Raw genomic sequence first — 12,507 nt, 5'->3', positions numbered from 1 at the left:
TTTGCGGGTATCAGGCTTATAGTAATTGTTGACGAGATCACTTTCCATTTCTACACTGTTCATTTGGTTGTAAATTAGCTTTGTGGGGAGATGAAAGGACATTTGTGCGAATGATTTTGTTAGCGCAGCTTCATTATCAAACGATCGATAATGGTGATTCATTACCCCGTTTCCGTCCACTGCTTCATCTTTTACTGTCTATCCACCACTTTGTATATATAGACAAACATACAACTAATAGCACTATCAGATCTTATTAATCTATTTTGGTATTCTGTGAGCTCATTGAACTATTGGATTATCAACGTAATTTCCTAATACAATAGGAACAGCGAACGTTAATTATTACGACAGACACCTCATACGTCTTTTTTTAAAACTTCATATTAATTAACCCAGTATAATTCTGAAGAAATTATCTATTATTCATTATAAAGTAGATTATTTTTGACCTTTCCCTGAGCCCCGAGCCGTACCTTAACGATTACCGTGGGATTTCGGCAGGTGTTCTCGTCATTAAGTAGTCATGATCGTGGAAGCCTTATTCTTGAACTCAATCAAGGACAGTTACTCATGGAAAATCTTTCCATTGGATTGGTGTGTTTCCCCTTGTACGTGTGGTTACCAAAGCCTCTCAAAGGTCAGTACTTTACGCACCTCCTCTGGTGTTACGGTTCTCCTTTAGCTGTACTGGTCATTTATGGTCAGGTGATACATCTGTTCGTTTATTCCCATTAATATCTGGGAGAAATGTAAGGTCATTAACACTTGATTTTCTTACTAGTTAATAAGACTGAATTCGTCTAAAAACGTTTGCAGCCTTGAACTGCATACCTATTAGGTCATTTCATCTGCATATAATCCTAAATAAGAAATGTACGATAAAATCTCAGTGAGGTTTCATAAGCTATCTAGTTCTAGAAGTGTCAAGTACCGTCTAGGAAGATCTGGAAGGGGGGGAGACGCGCGGGGGGCGTCCCAAGGGGGGCAGCCATGATTGGATCATTGAGCAATTGTGATAGGGATCACTTTATGCTACACTGTGCCAAGAATATGTTTTGGAGTCGCGAACTTTGGCAACAATTGTTTATAGTTCTATAATATAATTGTCTTGTCAATTTCCTTATAAGAACCTAAGTTGCTTTAATTATTTTTTCGTAACTTTGATACTATAAGTCTAAGATGCAACTAGAGATAGATGACATTCACATCACACACTCAACTATTATAAGCCAAAACTACAAAAATGTCATTAAACTGGAGCAAACTGCATTGTAAAATAGAAGCCAGAAGAATATTACCTAGTCCATTATTGCATAATATTGTCATCACGTGACTGCCTTATAAGTATGCAAATCTTAATTTATTGACAAAGTGTGCAGTTATGTCATTATGTAACGCAATACATATGTAAATAATCGAATGAGCATTGCATTATGAGTTTACGATGTAGGTGCCTAATGATTCATCGCGAACAAATTTCAAATGTAAATATATTAACAACAAGTACATAAACACACGTACATGTACGGAAGCAGTATTGAAATGAAATAAATATAAAATTGCGTCTCTAGTTTAGATAATTGATGCTGAAAATGCAAATAAAAATAGGTAGCACGTGCTCTTTAAGCTATAATATCTCTACCATTGTTGACTTAAACCGTAGCCGAATCATATCTAGCTTGTCATCGATTAACGATGTCAAGCAAAATCAGACCCAATCATAAACGCAGACGCGGGGAAGTCACGCGTATAATATAACCTACTTATTGTACATTTCCTTGTTGTAATTAAGTAAATTGTTCACTTGCGAATACTACCGTCCTGACTGCGAGCGTACACGTGAGGTACAGCCGAGTACAAGAGTGTAAACAAGCTATGATATAACATAATATAAGCAATATAGTGAGATAGTGTCTGTGACGCCAGATTCCAGTCTGTCTGGCTGGCCAGACATACACCTACTTGCTGTGTGTCTGGTTGATTATTTGTTTAAAGGTTAACGGAAGCAAAATGCATCTTGCGTGTCGTGAGGTGGATATTGTAAGCTGTTAGTAGTCATATTTTTGAGGAAGGAAATCATCCAACGGCTTCTCCCGCCTTGGGTAAGGCAAGAGGGAGTGTCAGACTTTTACTGACTAAAAACCACCCCGTTCCTACTCCTGCTTTTCGAGCCGAAGCCCTGGTAGTCCGGAGTTCCGGGTATTAGGTAGTCCTAAGAGTAATATCTTCAGTATATCGTTTTTAAGAGCATAAACGCTCCAACCAATGAATAAACTGCTGAATATTTAAATATTTTTCAACATTTGTGTGTAAACTTAAAATGCAACAAAAATAAACTACCGTCAGTTTATGCAAAACTGTAACACTAGGTAGGCCAGCATGCCAGCATCGTTATGCAAATTACTATTGAGTCTCATTTACCACACTAAAACACAACTTACTTAGATATTTAGCACCGTGAAAATTTATCCTATACCTACCTACTTTAAACCTTGGAATATCTCACAAAACCCCATTACTTACAATAGCTTTTTGGTATTTAGAGGACCAACCATGAGTTTTGAACATCCATAGTCACGTGTATGGAATAACAAATCACTTTTTCATTCGAAAATTGAATGAAAACGTTCGACCGTTTACTTTTGAAACACGTGTTAGGCCCCCGTTCCCGGGCGGCGCACGCGCACGCGACTCACGAGATGATGTCGAAGTTGTGTGTGTGAGTGTACCTACATACACGCACAGACGCACACAGCGATACTGTGGTGGGACAATGATTTAGTAAATGTCCTCGAACCTTTATAAGAAATTTTCCTTCGTGTGACGGATGTGCCAAATGTATTCAACGAATTTCGTCCCACGAAAATTGTGGGATGCTTAAATTTACATTTAGTGTTTGTTATGTAATGGCTATAATTTCCTATTTATGCTTATACCATTAATCTCCGCAACTATTTGACGGATTTGGTTGAAATTTGGTACAGATATAGTTTAGAACCTTAGAAAGGACATAGATAAGTATATTTTTATTTCAAAAATCAAAAAATAAAAATAAGAAATAAATTATTTATAAATAATTCTATGTCGATCGTTACACGACTTCGGTTCATGTTATTGTTTTAATTTATCGAAAAAAAGTAAATTAAAAAGGTATGAAAAAAATAATATCAATATAATTAAACTTTTAGTACAAAGAAAATGCCCGAACAGAGTATAAATAAATAATCCAAGTCGAAATCCGTATCTTTAACTTTTTTACATATCGATGAAGGACGCCTTTTCCGCGCCATATATTTTTCCATACCATAAATATTGATTTAGTAATTACATGACTGGAAAGTCCCTTCATAACCTGTAATTTCTGATCGTAGGTAACATACCCATTATTATCTAGCTACTATCAACAAATACACACAAATTGGATACGCGAAAATCGCGGGCAAAAGCCAATATTATTATTTGACTACTCTATAATATTACCTGGAAATACGTATCTTAGATCGGGACGCCTTTTCCGCGCCAAAAAATAAATCGATGAGCTTTATGCTCTATGTAACATACCTTATACACTATAATAAAAGTAATCGCAAACTTGCCAATACGCTTTGCAGAAACTCGTTACATGTATTTGAATTTTAATTTTAACCAAACGTAATTAAAATTAATTATTTATTAAGTAGGTACCTAAATTGGTGAGTTTTACCCATGAAGCAATTACCTGCGTTAAAATAAGGTTTAGGTAATATTCGTGATACGTGCATCAACCTAAACAAGGTATTAATAACTCTTAATTTGCAAAAACGCAGTCAACAGGAATAATTGGTTTCCCCAACCAGTCAAAGTGAAAAATGACTACCTATTCGAAATACTCATTACGTTAGCAGCACATAAAACAGTTGAGAAATATTGCCCAGTAGAGCTGCCAAGTGCTGGCTAAGCAACTGACCACGCTAGTATCTCGTCACCTTGACTCGACTGCCGGACTAGTGCACTGCTCCGAAAAACGCAATAGAAACAAGGCCAAGCGCTGCTCACATATTTATTACCCACTAGAACATTATGTATTCCTTTCTCTGTATATTTAGTGCCGACACAACGAACGCGACGTGAAAAAAGTTTAACATACGAGTAGCAAGTCATTACAGAATTATTCAATTACTCTTCCTGTAAATGAAAAAGTTGACTTGAAACTTTCATCGGTTGTCGCTAATAATTAATTGTTTGCTTGTTCAGTGGCGCCGACGTATTGAATTATCCAGTGTGAGTGTGCATATTCGTCGGTTCATTTTCGTGCAGTGGTAGTAACCAAAATAGTACCTCTTTTCTAGTTCTCTAGTAGTAGATGTCTTCATTTATCCTACTTCTTAAAAAATCCAACAATAACGAAAGCCTTAAAACTTGATTCAAACATAAAAAAGACTACCATACTACCGTACTTAATCATAAGATATTTACACACTGCTATAAAATTACCTTCTTGGCAAGCATACAGACACAGCCAGCTAGCAGCGAGCCTATCCTCTGCAGCATGTAATTACACACTCACCTCTTTTTACGACGTCTGCAGTGCGCAACCCACAGTGCTCAGGTTCACTCAATTATTGCAAAAAGTTATGAACCTAGCTACCTAAGCCACCTCATCTCGGCTAGAAGTATTGCAACACTATGTGGCACAAGGATGCGTATGCGCACACCAGTATGCTAGGTCAACTGTATCAGTGTATTTGCAAATAACATGTAATTTGGAGACACAATGTGACAAATTACGCGACTTAATAGAGTTCTAGCAAGGCTTACTGAGTAGTTCGAGTTTTGGGAAAGGACACAATGCATGCATTACGTTTGGGAACAGCTGTTTGGTGCATCAAGCTGTTCTATGTAGTCAGGTGTTTTACGTAGTTTGTGGTAGTTTGAGCTGCCAGCATCTACATATACAAGAGATAGACAGTTGATATAAGTTAGTTGATATGGATTTGGTACAGCACAGTATTTCGTCTAAAACACAGGGGACAGGCCTGGTAGAAGATATTATCAAATGAGCTGTTACTTTGTGTGGCTTGATACGTATAAAATCAGGTGTCAGTTAAGATTAACATTGAGGTATTGCTTAATTTATACGCATAATTTGATCTCTAATTTGTGGCGTGATGTGATAGCAAGGTTACGAGAATTAATAAAATATTAGAAGGTGTTGCACTGTTAGGACCTTAGAGCCCCGGTAGATGAATAAATATTGCCTTGAATTAGTAGACTCTACATTAATTCTTTTAGATTTAATCAACTACGTACGGACTCTGAAACTGGCTTTTCGTGTTTCTCCTCTTAATAAATGAGTGCATCTTTGAATGTCTTTAGTTTTAGTGTCTGTAGAAAACAATAATCTGACTGCCCATATTCTTCTTCTCTTTATTTTTTCGCCAGAAAGCTTCTTCCTGTAAATGTTATATGACTGTACTATCATCGTACACTCGTACCTTACCTACACAACATTGCGCTCCTTTCTGCTGGTAACCTTGGCAGATACTTAAATATTGTTTTCAAAGGTCAATCACAAAGATAATGAAGCATTACTCGACTCGGCGGTGCATCCTAAAGTGTTTGGTAACAAAACATCCGGCCTCTGAGGCAACACGCCGCGGCCGGCGATGCGCCAGCGCACCACTGCCGCCCGGTGCGTGGCTCTCGTAAACAATATGTACGCTAATTATGATGTCACTATGGCAGCTGTGGTTTGCAATTTCCATCTTTTCCCCGGGAAATACATTGATGAAAACGGAAATTTGGTCATGTGATCATACTTAGTTTACAGGTGTAGGGAGGTTTAGTTATCCATTTGGGACATAACCAAATAAGTATTTTTGATTGACCGGGTTACTGTTTGCTGTGCAACGGGTTTCCGCACGGAACACTTCTTTGCTTTGTATGTTGTACAATGTTTCACAAATTGTTGTTCCGGGTCTGGGTGTGAGTGTGATGTGTCTATGTAAAATGATATGCTTGTAAACGCATCTACGACACAGAAGAAAACCCCAGTATGGAGTATTTAATTTAGTTAGGAATTTGGAAGCGAGGTCATGTTTACTTAGCAGTGACAATGTCAAGTGCTTCGTTTCACGAGACCGTAACAAATGGTAGTGTTTGTCTGTTTGTCCACACCACAACGCGCGGTATTCTACCTCGCAGACACAATACTGTTACATACAACACGTAAACTGTTACAGAAATATCACTCTGTGTAAATTGTGGCAGCAAGTTCAGAAAACTTACTCAGATATGGCAAATTGGGAAATCTATTTATTTATTTAAATCTCATGACTCCTAAAATAAACTCAGTATGCAGATTGTAGTTCTATGTGGAGGACTAAAAGGGAGGCCTTTGTTCAACAGTGGACGTCTCTCGGCTGATGATGATGAAGTAGAAAGCACTAAAGTAAAATACTCACAATTCCCAAACAGTTAAGAAAAACAGAACACTTCCAGAATCTTGCGGTAAAATATCAACCAGTAATAATAACACTGTCACAATGAAAGGTCGGCAAGGGCCTCTTTTCACACAAAGTAGGCGTTATAATTGAAACTAACCTTCTACGTTACCTGCACAGTGCTGCAGTTTCCAAGCATCACCTGATTAAGGTGAAAACTAACAAGGCGTAGAAAGCGGCGCATGCGCAGTTTCCACATGCGCCTGATTACTGCGACTGTGAGACTGTACAATGAAACTATCGAAACTTAGAGCTTAAGCACTGACGTGGAAAGCTGTTAAATTGAATTATTTCTTCTTTGTCATTGGATAATAGAATTGTTGAAAAGCAAAAAAAACCTATTAGCGTTAAGTTACTAATACTATTTGAGAAAGTAGATAACTAAAGAAAAAGTTATCTTGGTGAAGCGATTTTGAAATCAATAGCTACTTAACCGATGATGCTCGTTTGTTCCATTTTAGTGTTCCTCGCACGAGCTCTATACTGAATCAGAATACTAGACTACTTGGGCATTATGTAGTTAAGTCATTACAAGTGTGCAACTTTGTAAGCCTAGGATTGCGCAGAGTATGACTATCAATTAGAGTTAATAGAATAATTGGAATAGTGGATATGACTTTTAGTACGTTCATTATATTTTTAAGGCGTAACACCCTATTATATAACTTTACATTCATGAAACTCAGTTTCCTGAAATCTGTAACGTGCGGAATCGAAATCGATTAGTTTTAGTACAAAAACATGTCGGAAGCACAAAATGCGGCGTGCTTGCGCATGCGCACCCAACTTGAAATCACTGATTATTGTTACAATTCCGTGTTTACGAATGTATGGTTCGTGATTAGTAATATCCATTCATGATTTCAGCTTATATCATCATGATTAGGTCGTCTGAAAGGAAATATATGACAATGTCAGTCGTTAAATAGTGGATAGGTACCTAGGTCACACAGTAGCAGAATAATAAATTCTAAATGATATTTAAAAATCCAATATTATAACCAGTAAACATCACCACTGCGATACCACTCAATTTTACAATTAAGCAACAAAATGTCAATTAAAGACGTCTATATGCATGACAAAACAAATCGTCATGAGTAAAGAATAACATGATAGTAGTTTCGAGAAGTTTTAGCATCCAGATCCAGACTTGTAGCGCGACACGTGAGCGCGGCTCGGTGCCGGCAGCGAGCACAATGGCCACAATGCTGCACAATAGCCCGCTTATTGATATGTCCTGGTATGCACGACGATCGCACGGCTATTTCCCTTCCAGCCGCCTGGGCTGCTCACGAGACCAATCAGGGTGGCGTGATCCAGTACCTACTAATAATTTGCAACAGAACAACAATTTCGCAATAATGAAAGATAGTTTTATGGGAATAGTCTAGGATTAAAGTTTTTTGGTTGATTAGAATTGGGGTCTGGCAATTAGCGCTTGAAGCGCCCCCATTTTCAAAATTTCAAAAGAATCAAATCAGTTAGAAATGGCTTGCTTGATACGGTTAAGGGCAACGCAATGTAAGATGTAAGTAGGTAACTGATTTCCGACCAATAACTTTATAATTTATTTAAACGACAAAGTAGCAACAATAAACATTACATCTCGTGTAGTATGAAGGACCTATATGTCATCGGTACGCACCTACACGTGAGTCGAGCTCTCCGACTAATAGGGCCATAAGGGCCGACCTTAAAGGACCTTGACACAGTTAGCGAGCGCGGACTGGGTCAATATCCCACTAATGGGCACCACTTCTTACGCAACGGCAGGTCACTGACCACGGGAACCAGTACTCGCTGGACCCTGGTGTGACCACTTTCTCCCCCCTCCCGCAGACCAACTCTAAGTAGGTCTAGTTTCTGTTGACCCAACATAGGATATCCTTCCTTTAATTACGGAAGCCATCGACGATTTCTTTCTAATACGAGTACGGAAGTGAAAATAATATTCTGGTTGTGTGCTTCTAATTTCTTTAATAAATAAACCGACATGTAATCTGTAATCATTGGTCGTTAATATACGGTATTTAATTTAATGTTCTTCACGCAGCGTAGCGTTTAATGAAACATTGTGATTGGCTGTATGTCACATAAATAATCGAGCGTGTTCACATTCAACAATTTGCTTTAATATGATTTTTAAACGCCCAATAACCAATCTTCACATGATATTGTCATATTGTCATAAAGTTTAATGAGTCCAATAACGTTAAACATGTTCATCACGTAATTTGACATCATCACGTGAAGCGTGAAATAACTATCTCGTGCTTATCGTTTTATGCATGATCTTTCAATTCTTCTTCTTCAACTAAACCTTCTGTTGTTTGTTTCCAGTGACGAGGAGGACACGGGCCGACTGCTGCGGCAGCTGAGCAGGATAAACAGGCCGCTCGGAGTCACCTTCCCGCAGATGGTCAAGCTCATGTCGCAGTGCCAGCAGGTACACACACATCACCATCGTCTAGTGTGAAAATAAGGCCTACTAATGTGTAAACCCTTTACTCTATGAAGGAAGATAAGAAATATTTGTTTGTACAAACAATAGCAAGGGAACTAGGTGTCACTTCAAAAGAATATGACGATTTGTATCTCGAAATACAGCTATTGAGAGAGTTAATTACACGTGTTAGTAACATATAATACATGTAGAATAACGAACTACACTACTTAAAGAAAATGAGATTAATTGCATGGGAAGAATCGCTTTCACGTTGGAGTCAGGTGATCAATGGAACACTGGTAGCTTTAAGTAGTGGGAAATGTGGAGATCGAACACAATATTGCAAGATCTAATCGTATTGATATATTTTAAAATAGAAATGTAGAGAAAACAGCCAGATAGGGTTTTAAATGATCCCGGAGCTGCGGACTGCCTAGCGGGTTACTGAGGCTCCAGCTCGAAAAGCAGGAGTAGGAACGGGGTGGTTTTTAGTCAGTAAAAGTTTGACAATCCCTCTCGCCTCGCCCAAGGCGAGAGAAGTCATTGAATGATTTTCACCCCTCAAAAAAAAAATGTAAATGCTGAAAGCTATTTACCAAAATTGAAAATGTTATTGCAATAATACTTTTCCCTATTACTGCAACGAGAATTTTATGAACAAAATATTTATCGTCTCCGAATATTTTCGACCTAGAGCTTATTTGTATTTCGTAACCGCAGATGGCAATGCCCTCTTTGAACCGCGTAATGTGCCTCTCATTATGCGCCATATTCAGTTCCACCGCGACCCCTCACCTGGCCTTAACCCATAACTAGTAGACCGTCAAATATAATAATATATTTTACATTACATTAAATATTGTCAAGCTCGGTGTAGTCATGTCGGAAACAGACAATTAAAATTGAAATGTTATTTTCATATATTTAGAATTTTTCACATAGGTACTTTGTATCATTGAGATCTGATTGTGGGTAATAATTATGATTTATCACGAGTATGGTTCACGCGAACGTGTCATGGTGTACAAATGAAGCAATTTGTGTGTCTATACCAATCTGTAATGTATATTTAGCAAATATGTATTACTAAAAAATTAAACTACTACTCTTCTTTCTTTCGGTTCTCCTTTACCATTAGGTGAATTAGTAAGGCGATGAAGAACGCGTATAGTAACAACATTCGCAGATTGCAAAATAAATAACAGACGTTTATGACCAGTAATTGACCCTATTGAGATCTCATTCATACATAACGTACTTACATTAAATTAGCTCGATCTAAACTACTACCGCCATCTATCGTCTAATAGCAAAACAAACAAACCTAAACATCATCGTCATGTTTTATGATTTATGTGTGTGTATGTTTGTTCCAGGTTGCAGGCGTAGAAGCTTTAGACGAGAGTGACCATCCAATCCTTGGTAGTAGCGGTGGAGGCTGGCGGGAAACCGGCACCGCTCGAGCCCGGCTAGATGCTGGTGGCGCACACGCTGGGCTGTTAGGGGGCAGTCCACTCACATTACTGCAAGGAATTATACCAGGTAAGAAACGAGTCACCACTGTAACAAGATCCCAAAAAACCTATTTAAATTATAAACTGGTTATTCAATTCATGATTGTGTTTGTTGCAGGTACAAAGTGGTGCGGCACGGGTGACATAGCCACAGACTACCACGACCTGGGCGCGGACAGGCGCCTGGACCGCTGCTGCCGCACGCACGACCTCTGCCCCACGAAGGTGCGCGCCTTCTCCAGCCGCTACAACCTCACCAACAACTCACTCTACAGTAAATCTCACTGTACTTGTGACGACATGCTCTTCGATTGCCTCAAGACCACCAACACCTCCGCCTCACACCTCATGGGACACATCTACTTCAACATCGTTCAAGTACCCTGCCTCGAGGACGTCGACAACGCTCGACGATTTCGTAATGCTAGGTTGGGATTTTAACTCCATCTAGTGGAGAATAGCGGAATTATACTCATCAGCGCCATCTAGTAGTCACGATAGTGTGTCATGCATGCACAGATTTTTTTGATGCTGTAAATTTTGCATTTTACGTAATTTATCTTCTTGTTATTCTCTAATGAATGTGATTGTAAATAATTATTAAATTTTAATAATGTTCTTATAAACATTAGACATCAAGCTGTGATACGTCTGTGCCTTTAAATGTACTAGAGAGTATTTTGTTAGAGGATGGCGCTATACAAATAAAAAACATTGTTTTAAATTAATAGGTAGATTCTAAGATATTTATTTATTTGTTACAAATATTCATGACAAAGATACAGATTCTCTATTGTTATAAATAGTCACAAGAGTTTAATATCTGTTTATGAATACAAAGAAATTTTATAATAATTATAGAGAAATAAATGTGTTAGTTCATACCAAATAAAATATTTATTTTAAGTTATTTGTTTTTTTCCCTTACCCACACTTTATGGAGATAGTTTTGAACTTTCTTACCCCACTGACTGACTGTACTGCATCTGCAAAGATGTAATATAGTATGTTTACGAAGATAAACAACATTTATTAAGAATAAAAAAAAAAACTATCGACTGCACGGTTGGCGCCGTGGCTAGGTAACCGGCTTCTGCGCAACATGGAAAGGGTTCGATTCCCGCACGGAACAACTCTTTGTGTGATCCACTAATTGTTTTGTCAGATCTGGGTGTCATGTGTATGTAAACTTGTATATTTGTAAACGCATTCATGACACAGGAGAACATCCTAATGTAGGGCAAAGTTTAAAAAAATCTTAACAATAGTACCCAACATCCAATAATACAACTGCAAGGTGCCATAAGACACGAATCTATAAAATAAAACGTAATATTACCTACAATACAGAGCAGAACCTTTGAGTAAAGACTATGCCATAAATAGCCCCAGCGTCGATTAAAACCATTTATGTGGAAATAGACCATTAGTAGAGGTTGCAAAGACGCTATTAGTTTTGGCTAAAACCATAACCGAACGGATCAGCTGATCAGTAGCCTGTAGCATATTACAATACTGTATGCAGCATTGTCAGCATGAATAACTGATTTATTTTTTGCAACTGTGCTTGTTGTCGTATGTTATCGTACCCTAACCGGGTTTCATGTTGAGACAAATGCCCCTAATTATGTATTATCTAAATATACACATGAATGCAATAAATAATTTGAGTTTGCGTTTGAGTTTCTTACTAGAGAAAGAGACGAAGAATAAAGATAAGGAATTCTATTTACGAGAATTACAAGCAAATCCCCCCAAACCTACAAGATTTTCCAAGACATTATACCACGATGTGATATTGTCCTGTAATCCAGTAAACTGACTGTTATAACGGAAAGATGCTACAAGGCGACACCATGATAAACTTGGACATGATTACTTAATGCTGGTTTAACCGAAAACACTTATTGACTTGGGATATACTCCATATAATCAACCTTGACAACTTTTTTATTTGATTCTGAGTTTTCACTCCATATATTTTTGGGCATTCTTCTTCGTTACGTACAATACAACCACATTAGGATATTCTGATCTGATGATAATATTCGGTATCGTA

The 12,507-nt window shown here is 37.9% G+C and overlaps 1 protein-coding gene across 1 annotated transcript in view; it reads left to right on the top strand.

Moving 5' to 3' along the window:
* The window catches only part of LOC118269345 (uncharacterized), a 28,345-nt gene extending 16,991 nt beyond the window's left edge, over positions 1-11,354 (top strand). The window contains exons 2-4 of the mRNA XM_035584412.2: positions 8,829-8,934; positions 10,311-10,476; positions 10,567-11,354. Coding sequence (XP_035440305.1) covers positions 8,829-8,934; positions 10,311-10,476; positions 10,567-10,889 — 595 coding nt within the window. The 3' untranslated portion in view covers positions 10,890-11,354. The remainder of the gene's footprint in view (positions 1-8,828; positions 8,935-10,310; positions 10,477-10,566) is intronic.
* The last annotated feature ends 1,153 nt before the right edge of the window (positions 11,355-12,507 follow it).

Source organism: Spodoptera frugiperda, chromosome 2, assembly GCF_023101765.2.
Source record: "Spodoptera frugiperda isolate SF20-4 chromosome 2, AGI-APGP_CSIRO_Sfru_2.0, whole genome shotgun sequence".
Lineage (NCBI taxonomy): Eukaryota > Metazoa > Arthropoda > Insecta > Lepidoptera > Noctuidae > Spodoptera > Spodoptera frugiperda.
This window is presented reverse-complemented; position numbering and strand designations above follow the sequence as displayed.